The following is a 15,087-nucleotide window of genomic DNA, read 5'->3' as shown; positions in this document are numbered from 1 at the left end:
GTCAACTGGCTAAATTATTTCCAAAACTAAATAAAACATGTCTGGTCGTACTGCGCTGCAGGCGAGGGCAAACGTTTTATGCAAGTTTATACAGTATAAACATACCCCACGTATAAACTTTTCTGCATAAGAGTTAAGCTTAACGTCTCGGCTTTTGACTACGTCAGCTACTTCCATTACACCCAGTGCAGTCTGAAGTTTTACTACAGCTTTGGGCAGCTAGCTCGCTATTGTCTCACAGTGTCCATCAAACTGGCAAATTGCAATTGCAGTGTGGAGAGCTGACAACTGGGAGCTAATAGTGACAAGTTAGAATTTAGCTTTTAACGTGTCCCCACAAAATTGTGCAGCTTCATAGAAGTAGTAAATGTGTTTTTCTAATGTTTATCCCAATTTCTAATTCTTAGCATATTTCTTGCTAAGGTATATTTAGGTATGTATTTGTTGCTTACCATATTTGACAACCATATTTACTCACATCTGACTACTGGTTCAGTATAGCTACATGTACTCTCAATAAATAACCTACAATGTAAATGTTTTTCTGTTTTTAATTGTCTGCAACGAGTTAACAAAAAATAGCACATAAACAAATGACAGTACAAAAAAAATGAAGTATGAAAAAGCCCAAGAACACCAATCATCTTGTCCTCTTGATGTATGTTACCAAGTTCTTTAGTGTAAGCTCAGAGGCCAGGAAAGGAATTCAAACAGAAGGTTATGCAAGCAAGCTAAAGGCATGCAACCCATGAACAGAAACGTTTAGAGCTCTGCAAACGAAGTCCGTACATCTTCCCTCTCAGAGGCCAAAATTCCTGGTAATGTCGGGAAGCATCTGTGAGAAGTAAACAGGGCTAACCGTATTGGGCCATAAGAATGAAGATCAACTGTTTGGATCATAAACGGTTTAAATTAGAAGAATGCTTTATGATACCATAAAAGAGTAATCCTTGAATGACATCACCACCGAAACCATAACTGCATCACAGATACAAACTGTCTATGGAATTATTAAATAATTATAGGTGATAATAAAAGCGGTTCAAGTACAGTTTTAACCAATTACAGCTGTATGTAAATATTGATGCAAGATCCTCAGCAATCTGATGCTCTATGGGAAAGACTTCCAGATGAATAACAAATGGGTTATGGGTCCTGGAGGTGTTTTTGCTCTAGGAATGTGACTGTGAGGCACCATGATCTTCGTCGTCTGGAGGGCAGTCCACAAAGTCAGCCAGCATGGAAGCCATTGCTTCATCATCCAGCTGGGGAGGAGAGAGAGAAATATAAAAGACAACACACACATGAAATATAGAAGAGATGAGATAAAAAGTATGAAAAATTTGGAAAAGAAGGGAGAGAAAGAGACTAAAAATTAATCAACAAGATGATCAGCACTGCGTCCCCCAGATTGCTGCTCTGTTGCTGCAGCTAGTGTTTACATAATGTGAATGGAGCATAAACATCAGAGGCCACTAAATTTATGGAGAGACATGTTGACTCGTCCTGCAGTACTCTCAGAGAACCGAACCACTGTTTACTTTGTTAAACTCTGTTAAAGAAATAATTTGGCAAATAAATCTTACAATTCTCCTTGAATTGATCTTCAAACGTACTGGCCACCCATGACATGTTTGGTGTTCAAAGTTTGCGGTTTAGTTTTGCACTGGAGCTCCGAGACAAATGTAGTTTAATGTGTATAACACAGAGTATAATAAACTGCATGCTTACATCGTCAAACACTTTGCTGTAACCATGTTGAGTCGTTAAGTAACTGACACTTATCTAAAAAAAAAAAAAAATGCCATTTATTAAAAACAGTAAGAGCAGTATGCAACAGTGTCAGACTAAACAGAGCAATATGTGTGTGATTATTTAGACAAGCTCTATTGCTCATTACTTGTTAGTTACATTAGCATATAGCTGCACCACAAAACTATAAAGGCAAACGTCTGACACCAAAGCAGACGGAGTTCATTTTGGATAAGGGAAGTGATGTCCCAATCCAATCCGATGGGGATTGGAGCCAGTCCAGCCATATGTAATGTTTTGGGTATTGGCTATATTAAGCCCTATCCATTTCTGACTGCCTAGATTTGATTCCCGGCCAGCTGACCAGGGTTCTTTCTGTATTGAGTCTGGATGTTCTCCCTGTGTCTGTGTGGGTTTCCTCTGCATGCTACGGTTTCCTTCCACAGTCCAAAGATATGCAGTCAGTCTGACTGGACATGCTAAACTGCCCTGAGTGTGAATGTATGTGTCTGTGCCCTGCGATGGACTGGCGACCTGTCTAGGGTGTTTGTTGCCTTCTGCCCAATGACTGCTGTAATAGGCTCCAGCTCCCCACCGCAACCCAGAAGGATAAGCGGCTTTTAAAAATGTGTATGCTCCATTAACCACGTTGTGTCTGAAAATGTTCTGCTTTACTGGCTGCAGTGCCACTTCTGGTTTAACAGCAGCAACAGGGCATTCAAAAGGAGCAGCCTATAGCATGTTTTAAAGAAAATGAAATCAGAACACATTCACAATAATATATAAAGTATATTTCTGTAGGGAAAAAAAGTTGAGTGTACATAATTCATATACCTGCAGTTACTGCTGAGTAAATCAGGAATACTGGGTTATAACCCAGTATTAAACAAAAATGGTAATTTTTAGCCCAAAAACAACATGTATTGTTCTAGAATGCCTTAGTATGTAGCATTAATTAGTAGCACAGCCTAACTTACCTACACTGTGGCTGTACTGAAAACAAAAAGACTAGACTGGACTGGTATTAGCTGATACTCAATGTTATAGCATTATATTATTGGATCTGGGGGCAAAAAACTTTACTGGGAATCATGTAATTCCAGTGTAGGAAAGAGAAATGTATTGATTTTAAACAATAGTTTTTATTATGCAATAACTTTTAGTTCAGGAGCATGGTGCAGAAGCTAGAAAAACATACCTTTTTCTTCTCACTGCCCTGCTCAGACCTCTCTCCTTCTTCACAATCTTCAATTTTCCTCTTTGTTCCTCGAGCTTCCTCTTCCTCTTCCTGCTGCCCTTCATCTTTCTCCTTCACTGCAGCCTCCTCTGCTTGCTGTGATGGGACCTCTTCTGATGTAGATGCTGTACTTTGATTAGCTGTCTCTTCTTGTTCTCCCTCTGCACTCTGCTCACTGACACCTGCTTCTGCAGCCACCTCCTGACTCTCCTTAGGTATTGCGGAATCCTCAGGGGCTTCCGGCACTGGCTCTTGTCCAGTTCCTTCCTGTTCCCAAGGCCTTACATCTTGCTCAGGTGGTGCTGCTGCTGCTGTTGCTGCTGCTGAGGTTCCTTCCCGGACCTCTTCTGCCTCATCAACAATCACACGAGCCTCTATTTGTGGCTCACTAGCCTCACTTTCATTCCTTTCTACAGCCCCGATGTTCTCAATCTCTTCCACAGACACTTTGTCCTTCATACCCTCCTCTCCATAGATGCTTCGGACACCCTCCATTTCTTCTATCCCTGCTTCCACCTGTCCTTCCCTCTCCACGTGAAATGCATCAATCCTTCTTTCCTCTTGCTCTTCTATCATCACCTCACCCTCCTCTTCTCCCATCACAGCTCTTTGGTCCTCCCCTTCCAAAGGCTGGACCTCCTCTTCTTCCTCTTCCTCCTCTTCTTCTTCCATCTCCTCACCCTCCTCCTCTTCAAAGTCCTCATACTCCTCCCCAGGATAGAACTCTTCCTCTTCAGGGAAATCACTTCCTTCTTCTTCCTCCTCATCTTCTTCTAGCCCCTCCTCCTCTTCCTCCTCTTCTCCCAGCTCATCTTCATCCTCCATCTCTTCGTCCTCCTCCTCTTCATCGTCCGAGCTGTTGATGTTGATAACATTCTGGTCTTCCTCAGGGGCAGAAGACGGCTGCTGCTGCTGGAGCTGGCGGCTCGTTTGGGCCAGCTGGCTCTGGAGCTGCATGTGTAAAGAGAGACCCAGCTGAGCTGACTGCCCACCTGGGGAAGGCTGCATCAGCATCTGCTGAAGCTGGGGACCGGCAGGCAGCGAGTTGCCCAGGCCACCAGGGGATGCTGCTAGCGACACAGCAGTGGAGTTCAGGGGAGGGACCAAAGAGACTAACTGGTCTGCCTGGCCAGGCCCAGAGAAGGAATTGATATTGTTGGAATCGGTTGGCAGGATCTGATGTGAAATGGATGTGGGAAGTTCATTAGGGAGGGAAGTTTCAACTGAGCCCACTTCAGCAGGAGTGGGCATGGTACCCCCTGATGGTGCAGGCAGGGTCTGTGCATTACTGGCCCCTTCCTGCATCTCCAGCATCATTCCTTGAGGCATGATGACCACACTGTCATCAGAGTCACTCTCTAGAGAGATCTCCACATCTTCAGGCTCCTCTTTGTCATAGCGGACAAACACCTGCCGCTGGCCCTCAGGGGCCCCCAAACCTGCAAGTTCAGCTGGCTGGGCTGGAGAGAGCAGCAAGTCACTTTGAGCTCCAGTGGCACCCGGCGGTGTGGGGAGCACAGGAGGAGCCAGCGGGAGATGGTTCTCCAGGGTACCTAGTAAGGCAACAGGACCTAAGCCCAGAGGATGTCTGGCAGGAAAGGAAGGCCCTGGTGCAGGGCCCCCAAGCAGGGTAGGAAGTGAGAGTGAGGGGTTCTGAGTGGAGCCAAGGACAGGTGCAGCTGGGGTGGGCTTGAGAGTGAGAGGCGGTAGAGGGAGGGAGATGGAGGGGGAACGTGGGTGAAGCAAGGTATTGCATATGGTCAGGGCTTCAGCACAGAATGAGGAAACCTGAAGAGACCAAGAGAGCAATGATGAAAGTTAAAATAAATAAAATAAATAAACAAAAAACAAACAAACAAACAAACAAAAAACCATCAAGCTGCAATAATCCTAACTTACCCTGCAGTAGAAATAAAACCAAAATATTTAAACATCTTTTACATCATATCTACAATTTCTCATCTTCGTATTTAAAATCAAATATTCAAATGCCTTTATGACAATCTTCTCAGCCAGTGGTGTCCAGTCATATCTGCAAAGGGCCAATGTGGCTGCAGGTTTTCATTCCAACAAAACAGGAGCACACAAGATCCGTTTTTGATGACTGAGATCAGCTGAGTAAACAAGTATAATCAGGTGTGCTGCAGCTTGTACAGAATACAAACCTGGAGCCACAAAGATGCTTTATGGATAAGATTGGACACTTGTGTGCTAAGCATAAGAAACACTCAGCAACCTGACATGACGGAAGTGTGGGTTAAACAAAAAGACAGCTACATCTTAACCTCCACTCCATTATGTTACAGTAGTCTTTATATTGAGTGTTCGTGTTCATGATCATTGGGAGCTTACCCTGCCGATGACCTATTTGTTTAATCAATTACGTCCCATCATTCAAATTTACATGGCTTTCTTAGAAGGATGTGTCTAAACCAAGAAATTTCAAAATAATGTTTCTTCATCAAACCTCTAACAGCATGATTAACCTATTAAATAGACATATAATGTAAAGAAAGAAAGATTGGTAAGGTGCAAAGTGTTGCTTCTGTGAGGGGAAAAAGGTGAGAAAAGGTAACAAAGTTTCATGAGTGGTTTCTGTTGGTTTTATTCAACCCTACAAAACATCGATTCCTGCAGTAAATAATAACACATATATAACATTAAAATTTGCTATGTAACGTCAGCCTTAGGCATAGTGTTCTCGGGCTGCATTCAGGTTCAGACCAAAATTTCAGGCCTGATAAAAACTCTACTCCAGGATCAAGACTAGGAGCCACCAACTGAGGACGCTGTCCATCTCCACTCACTCACCATGATGCTGCGGTCTCGGCGTCCCTGGCTGAACACAGACACAGCGCAGGAGAGTGGAGGAGGCCATCGTGGTGAGGGAACCAAAATCAGTGCCAGCAGGAGCCGGTAGAGCTCCCGACGAGGGGATGCACTACCATACTGACCACTAACACCGGCAACCTCTGCTCCGCACTGAGCCTGCTGCTGCAACCGCACACACAATGGCACCACCAGGTCCTGCAGCCTCTGAGATGGAGAGAGAGAGATCAAAGAAGATGATTTTAATATTCAAACTGCACTGTAACATATGCAATGCCATACTGAAATGTACTGTGGCAAGATCACAACCACAACACAAACAGTAACTAACCTTATGTAGATCCTCTTTCAGGACAGTGCCACTGGTCAAAATTATCTGTCTAAGGGCTGCAATTAAAACAATAATGCCATTAATGCTTCCAAATTAAGACAACCAAGTAAGTGATTTCCAATTTATCAAGCCCCTAACCTCGAAGGGCAGCAAAGCATGTGTCCTGATTGGCTAACGCATCACCCTTTCTTTGCAACGAGACTCCTGCTTGGTCTCCAATCCCCAAGCCTTTTGTCCGCCGTGGCCCCGCCTTCCCAGCTGCACCCACAAAATCAGACAGAGCTGTCTGTCCTGCACGAAGCTACAGGGAAAAACCAAGGAGAAACTAAATGTAAGAGAGTGAGGAGATTAAATTGGTGCAAGAAAAGTAAACCACATATGTCAAAGGCATTATATGTGGTTGCTCTCCTTTACATAGAGAACATCTCATGACAAATGAATCAACAGAATGGATCAGAATGGCCTTTCAACAGAATGAGTTACACAGACCTAGACATGAGATGTCTTTACATTATCATACATTAAAGTTGAGAATATTGGGCCAAATTCACCAGTAATTCTTAAGGAGAAATTTCTTCTTAAAACATATAAGAACAGAATCTAGACACAATCAAGAGCAACGGTGCGAACAATTCTGTGTTATAAGAACACATGAATCTGACCCTTTTTCTTAGGAGCAAGAAAAAAATTTAACAAAGAAAAAAGTAGAAAGATATTGGTCCATCATTCCTTGTCTTATTAAAGTTACCATTTTGGAAATACAGCGATACGATGAATTCAATGTACTTTTTCAATGCTCACTGCAAGATAATTAGCTTTACTTAGAAATTTCCTAATATTCCCAAAGTACTGTAAACACACATTACTTGAGTGAGTATATTACAATATATTAGAAAAGGGACATACTTTTACAGCCTCAGTTCCTGGTGTAATGTCACCCATGAGATGAGCAAACAGCATCTCTGAGTGGGAGGTGCTTCCCTGCAGGACCGAGGAAGAGGCTCCACCCACATGCACCCACAGTTCTAGTGTGCAGTATATGGCCACTCGCACAGTACTGTGAATAGGACGAGAGAAACAATAACCTTTACATTACTCAGTTTGCAGTGAAATATGTTATACTACAAGTTTTGGCCATACAGAAATAAACAACCAGAACTCAAATTCTTCTGGGGTTGCTTGTTTTTTTTTGTTTTTTTACCTGTACGCTCTTTGTTGACCCAGGCTGGCCTCAGGTAGGGGCGTCCACGCAGACAGTGACTGAGAGAAGAGCCTGGTGAGCACACTACAATACTGCACCAGTCCACCACCCACACTGAAACAGATAACATCATTCAATCAAAAGCCCACTCAACACGAAAGACTCAAAGGGGCATGCAGACAAAACTCTCTCAAGCACATGAACAGCCTCTTAAACCATGCCATCTCAGCAACCAGTCAACATCATGAACATCAAGATCAAGGATGGCATCTCTCGAGTCAGCAATGAAAGAAAAGCTAACTTTGGGTGTTGGAATAAAGATCAATATAAACCAAATGTTAAGGAAGGAGTTTATTTTTTATAGTCAAGTTTCAAAATGTTTATAATTCGTATCACCCTTTTATGTTTACACACTTGTCAATCCAATTAGTTTACTTGCTCCCCTAAAAGCTTCACTATGAGAGATTTAGCAAATTAGAGACTTCTCTGGTGGACATGCGGAAACACATTTTGTAAGGTGGCCCCCTTTGGACCCCTTCCCCAAGTGGATTATTCTGATGATGGCAAGCATGTTGAAAAATTATTTTGAAATGAGAAGCGTGCCATGTCTCATGCTTAAAAATAAGCATGACACTTCTCATTTTAAAAAGCACCACTTGAACGCCGCCTAACAATAATCAAATCCATCCATGAATAAATTATTTGAAACATTCAGTATACAGTGGCTTGTATACTACATTTACATACAATTTTTAAGCAGACTTGTTTAATAATTGGTCACTTTTTACTCACGCTTTAATAAGAGCAGAGAGAAGCTCCAGAGAATCACTGTGTATTGAGGGTAATACCAACAGCTTCAAACAACCTTCTCCTGTGACATTCTGCAGGAAGACATACACAAGGAAGAATGAGCACTGTTTTACTGTTAAAGTAACCAAAAAATTGTTTAAATGTGGGGAAAAAGGAACCAGGGCACTTACAATGCTCTTATTGGTAACGGCCAACGCACGACACACCAGGTTGAGTACATGCTGAATGGAAATCCGCACTGGGGTTGCTGGATCAACACTACATGCAAGAAAGAAAAAAAAAGTGTGTCAGGATCAACTTTCATATACAAATGTCCAACTATTTTATATACAGTGCAATTTCATGCACCAAGTTGGCACCACTGGGACTCAACCTCAGGCTGCATATATACAATTCAATTCTAAAACTAACAAAGAAATGTCTTGGCTATCTGAGTTAGAGAGAGAGTGGGGACTTCCTCATTGGAGAAGAAGCAATACACAGACACACATAGCTACCTGAGTGTATGTTTAAGGGCTAAACACACTGCTTTGTAGCGCTGGCGAAGCTGAAGAATCAACAGTGGATCGATGTCATCCAGAGGAGGAAAGGGAAGTTCTACTCCTGGTCCATCATACTGTATGGTCTCTTCTAAACAAACAAGAAAAAAGGAAAATGTGGAAGTAATAAGGGGCAAAACAAACAAACTGGACACTGGCTCTACTGAGGAACAGGTGAAATGGACACTGATCTAACGATATACACGGTCCTGGTGTTTCCTTTTGAGAATCACTTCTCAAGAAAAAAATACTGATGTTCAGCATTTTCTTTTACATTTGATTATGATAATTGTCAAAATGTGTTTTGATGCTGCAAAGGTGGAACAACAGAGGCAGCATTTCATCCTGTAGGTCTCGAACTATTTTCCTTCCTCTCTGTTTGCTTCCTTGTACACACATATGCATAAAAGGGAAAAAAAAAAAAAAGTACCCTGTGTAGTTTCCATATTTTATTTAAATTTTTTTTACAATTTATGCAAAATAAAATCAATAAGATGTCATTAAAAATGAATTTAGAAAGACCTGATGATAAATGTGCCATTTGAGAAACTTCACAGTGGTGGTGATAAGAACCAGAAGCTGCTTTAACAGAAATGTCCTATCTTTAGTCCTAAATTTAGCTCTAAGATTTCACAAGATCAAGATATCTTGCAAATTCATCGTACAAAAGCAAATCTCATCTTAATTTAGGAGTTGTATCTTAAAGCTTGTGTCAAGCTAGGAAATCCTAAACTATTTGACTGAGGTTGATAATCAATTGTTAGGTCTGTTATCAAGGAACTGATGAAACAATCAAAATAATGTTAAAATGCATGTTAGTTAGCTAGACCGCTATTGTTACATACCTCAAACTTCAAAATTAAAGTGCAGTAAACTGGAGGTTTGTGAGAGCACCCTGTGCTGTTTATCAGAGCATTGCCATGCACCAATTTTAGTTTCATTTCCTAAAGCTGTAGCTGGCATGCGAACTACGCTGTTATTCTTCCTAATACATAACCACATGTTCATCTATCCCCTCATTATTCACTGCCACTGCTGCAGCGTATATGAGTTTTTATCAAAATGTATTCAGGAAGGTAACAGGAGGGGACGGCAGAGCTTGTGTCTACGATTTTAAAAAGCAAGGTTAGACAAAAAAGAAAGGTAAGGTAATGTCATTAGGTTAGTTATAGTAACAGTGAACTATGCTGCCTGTCACAGTTGCCTAAAAACCAACAGAAACCAATGTTGTACACCATTTGGTATTGCCCTAAAGTTAAGACAGTTTTTTGGAAAGATTTAGATGTATTTAGGAAAGAAATAATGTGCTCCTGTAATACTTCTATCTTATTTTTAGTTTGGATAAGATTATGAACATGGGTACTGTTATTCTGTAATAGCTATTGTCCTTAATTCAGTCCTAACTGAAGTTGCCATGATGACTGAACAGATAATATAAGCTCTGTTATAACATTTTGGACTAAAACATATTTTTGAAATTCCATTTGTGGTGAAGAGATACATGCAAGGCACTGCAGAGCAATTGTGCCAAAAGAGAAGTCTTAAAACTCTTTTGGATTTACCACTACTTTACAATTGGCAACCTTACATACAAAAATTCAGAACACATGCTGGTTCACTGGTAATTTTACATAGTAAATATAGTGACTAAATCTGTATTGTAGACAATGTGACTCCTGGTTCCCATCACCACCAGGGGTAGGAGCAGTCATGGGATGGAGGTTAGGGAACCATCCGGTTCGATCCCCTGAGCTGACAGTTTGTGACTGAGGTGCCCTTGAGCCTCGGACAGGGCTGCCCACCATTCCAAGCAAGTGTGTTCACTGGCCCCTAGTATGTGTCTTCACAAGTGTTTGTGTTGCACGGATGGGTTAAATAGCAGAGGTGAAATTTCCCCATTATGGGTCACTTAATCTTAACCTTAAGACATTGCATACCAGGTTGTAGTTTTGGGATACTAGCCCTGGTTCAGAACGTCAGTGGTACCATTCATCCCTAGTTTCTCCTACCTGTTTCTATGCCCTGGTACAGTTGTCCAAGAATGCTGTTGGCTGAAGCCAAAAGACAGTGCACCTGGTTGGTCCAGCCCTCAGCCCGACGCCCACCTCCTCCACGCTCGAGCACACCTCCCAGGCATGGCAGCCTCCCATAACACTCACAGGCCACCTACAAACAGAATAACACAAAATTTTGTGAGAAGTGAAACACTCAGTTTTATTGATGTAGTGATGTAAAGCAAAACCAACCAACAAAAGTTTTGATTCCCATGAACATCCTGGACTAACATATCAATCATAAGATTTGCACTTACTTCTTGAACTTTCGGGTTGTCAGAGTCCATTTTAGATAAGAAATAAACCCCCAGCTTTTCCTGCAGGAGCACATGGTCACAGGTAACACAAAATGAACACACAGGTACAGCATTAAGATTAATGCTTTCAAAAAAGGGAACATCACAGAACTCACCTTGAGTGATCCACATGCCCGTGGGTAATACCTCATACATGCCATCATCCCCTCCATGGCAGCTAGGTGGCACTATGATGAAGACAACTTTAATACAGAGGCTGCAAAGCACTTTCAGGGTAAGGTTGTTCATAACTGTGCACAAATGTTCCACTGAAAAATACTTCACACTACTATTATTTTGCAATTTCTTAAGAGATAAAAGGTTCAATTTACCTTATAATCTAATACAGTCTAATGAATCATCTACATTTGTTCTACTGTATGGGTGGCTTCTTCTGAGAAAGTCAAAGAGAACTGTTGACCAATTTTGCCAGCTACTAACTGTATGGTTCAATTTGGCTATTGTGTATAACAGCAAGAAAAACTAAAGTGGCTTTGAAGGCAAAACAAAGGAACATAATTTCAGCACTGTTGCATAGCATTCTTACCTCAGACTTGAGGCCCAACAGGGAAGTAAGTATGCCCAGGATGGAGTTAAGGCCCACCTCTCTGGCCAGCTCAGGCAGCTGTGAAGAGTACTGCAAGAGGTCCTGCAACACACTGACGGCTAGCTGTACAGAGGGCAGAGGAGCCTGGGACTGTGTGTTTAGAGTGAGTGAGGAAGACAGTGTCAGAGACAGAAAGAGAGGAAGATTTGATAATACATCACCAAAAAAATTGTTGGCAAATGTACTCTAATTATACAGCAGTGCAAAAAAAGTATTCATATTACTCAGCATAGTAGTACATACTGTGAAAGTATGCTCAGGTATGACTATGGCTACAGTATAGTAGATAGTTTAAATACACTTCAAGCTACTCAAATAACTGTTTTGCATATACTTACGTTTAAGTGGCTTTTGGTATATAATTATTCTGATGGACTATAACTCCACATAAATTTTAACTTGCTGCTTAGCAGACTCCAGAGACCACATTGAATCTAGACCCACAACTATTACAGACGTAACAAACAGCGTTCTTTATTCTGATCAGCAGATAGAAAGACCTTCTCCACACAAACCACAAAACCTGCACACTGCAGTATGTCTTGCTGAGGAAAATGTAACACAGGCCAAAACATAGCAAAGTGCCTCACCTGTATGATCTGCTGTAAAGAGCGCAGCCATGATAGGCAGTGCTGATGGAACACCTCACTTGAGCTGTCCTTGACCAGCACAGACAGCAGACACAAACCCTCAAACCTAAAACACAACAAATGTTTGGAACAAATTTACCAATTTTATATGTATTACTCTTTCCTTTAATAAAAATATAATTTTGGCAATTAATACATGACATCAATGCTCAGTACACTGACACAATTAGCACACAGCTTTCACGTTGTTTTTAGGGAGGAGGGTAAGAAAAGGACACTGTCAGATACTTTGTGTGACCCTGTGTACGGTCATGCTGATGCCTACCTGGTTTTGCTGGACCCGAGTCGTAAGTTGCTGATTCCCACCAGGCCACCCACTGCCCCAGAGTTCTACATGCACAGGGAAAACAGCGTTTTGAAAGCAATACTGCCATAGATGAGAATTTTTCCAACCAACTATGGTGCTGCAAGTCATTAGCTTACAGTAAATATAACCCATGCAAGGAGAAGTGTTTAGAGTGAGGCTTGTGCAACAGCTCCAAACATACACTATGGTCCAGATTCATGGAGAGGAATTAAGCCTAGTTTGCACTGCAATGTCAGTGGTGTTTCACAAGTAAAACACCAGACTTACATTTAATGTGGAGCTTGTAAACTGGCCCAATAAGTCCAAAAGTATCCAGACATCCCATTAAATGAGTGAATTCAGCTACTCTGAATGAGACACAGGTGCTCCAACACTCAGCTTCTGTCTCCACAACATTACTGATGGAAGGAAATGCCCTGGAACACCTGCACACGAGCCTTATGCCACCATGCCCAACACCAAGTGTCAGTTAGAGGGGTATAAAGCCCACTAGCGCTATTCTAAACTTAAAGCTTGGCAGAAGAGTAGAGGTAGCAAAGAGAGGACAAACACCTTATCAACAGCCTTGATTTCAGAAGACACACTGGATGAGCAGCTGTATTCTAACACGTGGACATTCAGGGCCAGTTTCCCAGAGAGTGATTAAACCTAGTCTTGGACTAAACTGCAGTGCTAACGGTTCACTAATCACCATGAAAACACTGTTTAGTCTAGGCTTAGGCTAAAACTGGGTCTGGGAAACGGGTCATTTTGTATGAGGGCCAGCCCACTTGCTACGTGAGTCGGCACAATGGAAATAAGTTGGTAAAACCTGTGTAAATATTTGGCCGCAGACATAAACCTGTAGCTGTAATTTAACCGGCATCTCCGCCAGAGTAAACACAAAGACGCTGCGCTGCTAACGCTAGCCTGTTAGCTAAACCGTGGAGCAGCGATGATGACCGGCGTACCTGCGATCCAACCACGCCATGCTCTCGGTAGTTGGCCAGAAGTGCGGGCAGGTATTCGGGCCTCTCCTCCTTGAGGACGGACAGCAGACCCTCGGTAAGCCGCGTATTGTTGGGGCCATGCAGCCAAGCAGCCGTAGCCATCTTGCCGCTTCTAAACTACGTCAGTGTCGGTCGACGCGGCCTTAGCGAGGCTCTGACGCTGTTGCTTAGCGCCGCCTGCTCGTCGGCGTGTCTCCGACCTCGTTTTGGTGAGTTGTTGAGCACAACCGCAGACGCACAGGCGGAAAACGGTATTTTATTGCTCTATTTGAGAATAATATATCAAATAAACTGCGTTAATGTATTTACAGAAAATGTTATATTCATAATGGTTAAAAACTAAACCTGATTTTGTGCCATTTTGAACAGAAATAGATTATATAGAGACACGAGACTGAAGAACTCTAAATCACAGAAAATTATATAAGATAAAATCTTTGTCAAACCTTGGACAAACACTTCTGGACTGTACTTTTTTTTATTGAAGATTAATGTATTATTGCTTGTAGGAAATACAATAATCCAATGTAGCAATTAAATTGTAATAGCTATATATCCATGTCAAAATGTACTGTATGTTTAACTTTTATGTCATATTTCTAAAACTGCTCTGTCCAATGAAGAGAATTAAGGATGAGACAGAGCCCAAAAATGTTCCAGATATCTGCCATTCTGGAGAGTTGAGCTCCAACGTACCTGGTGCTGGTGTTCAAAGGCCCCTGCAGGCCTTCATCAGCTCATTAAGATGTGACAGATTAGGTTTAGAGAGAAACTCTGCAGGGTGTTAGGCCTTCAGGACTGGATACTCCTGGGTTGATGTGTTTGCAGGGAAGTCAGTGATATTAAGGAAAGTGGGGAAAGGGAATAGGCTGTATCTCTACTATTGTTTACATTCAGTTCCATGAGTGTTTCTCAAGCCTGGTCCTAGAGGTCCTGAGCATTTTAGCATACCCTCCTTAACTCAGTAAGGGCTTGATGAACTGATTAGTTGGCTTGGGTGTGTTGGGAGAATGTAAAGCACAAAAAAGCACTACTGGGAAGCAATATTGGAAAACAACAATCACTTTGAAAAATGTTGGTCAATGGTATACTACCATATATTCTTGTATGTGTCTTTTTTAATATCTCTTACAAACCTACTAAGCCTATTTACTCAACTACTTAATTACCTACATTTACCTTTAAAGGGCCCATATCATGGAAAACTGAATTTTACTATGTGAGCACTGTAAAATCATGACATGCACTCCTACACAACCCAAATATAAGAACTGCAGAAACAGCCATTTTAAATCCACTGTTTTTGTGATGTCATTAGCATCAGCATATTTAGATATAACAACTTCTTCAACCTACAACAGTTTAGCTCTGCCCATTCATGCTGAAGTTATAGGAGTGCCTCAGCCTGGACAGCTTTTTGAACAAATGTAGCAATTAGTAGTGGAATTAATTACATTAATGATGCTAATTAATGATAATAATTAA

The 15,087-nt window shown here is 41.8% G+C and overlaps 1 protein-coding gene across 1 annotated transcript; it reads right to left on the bottom strand.

Annotated features, from left to right (window-relative positions):
• Positions 1 to 533: 533 nt before the first annotated feature.
• pelp1 (proline, glutamate and leucine rich protein 1) lies at positions 534 to 13,774 on the bottom strand. The gene is made up of 17 exons (XM_017709962.2): positions 13,564 to 13,774; positions 12,572 to 12,636; positions 12,247 to 12,352; positions 11,597 to 11,746; positions 11,166 to 11,237; positions 11,011 to 11,070; positions 10,709 to 10,865; positions 8,658 to 8,790; positions 8,331 to 8,418; positions 8,143 to 8,231; positions 7,351 to 7,464; positions 7,056 to 7,206; positions 6,288 to 6,450; positions 6,150 to 6,205; positions 5,801 to 6,025; positions 2,951 to 4,777; positions 534 to 1,265 (listed from the first exon to the last, which is right to left on the bottom strand). The coding sequence occupies exons 1-17, from the start codon at positions 13,702 to 13,704 to the stop codon at positions 1,173 to 1,175; spliced, it is 3,690 nt and encodes a 1,229-aa protein (XP_017565451.1). The 5' UTR covers positions 13,705 to 13,774; the 3' UTR covers positions 534 to 1,172.
• Positions 13,775 to 15,087: the final 1,313 nt, after the last annotated feature.

Source organism: Pygocentrus nattereri, chromosome 2 (assembly GCF_015220715.1).
Source record: "Pygocentrus nattereri isolate fPygNat1 chromosome 2, fPygNat1.pri, whole genome shotgun sequence".
NCBI lineage: Eukaryota > Metazoa > Chordata > Actinopteri > Characiformes > Serrasalmidae > Pygocentrus > Pygocentrus nattereri.
Note: the sequence above shows the minus strand (reverse complement) of the source record. Positions and strands in the feature narration are given on the sequence as shown.

What these genes read in the sequence shown, in the direction of transcription:
- pelp1 (XM_017709962.2), bottom strand. Translation starts at nt 13,704, where the DNA reads ATGGCTACGGCTGCTTGGCTGCATGGCCCCAACAATACGCGGCTTACC. An exon ending in GTACCAGGGCATAGAAACAG is followed by an intron (nt 8,791 to 10,708) that starts GTAGGAGAAACT and finishes TTGTTTGTTTAG; the next exon opens with AAGAGACCATACAGTATGAT. An exon ending in CTCTCTGCTCTTATTAAAGC is followed by an intron (nt 7,465 to 8,142) that starts GTGAGTAAAAAG and finishes TATCTGTTTCAG; the next exon opens with TGTGGGTGGTGGACTGGTGC.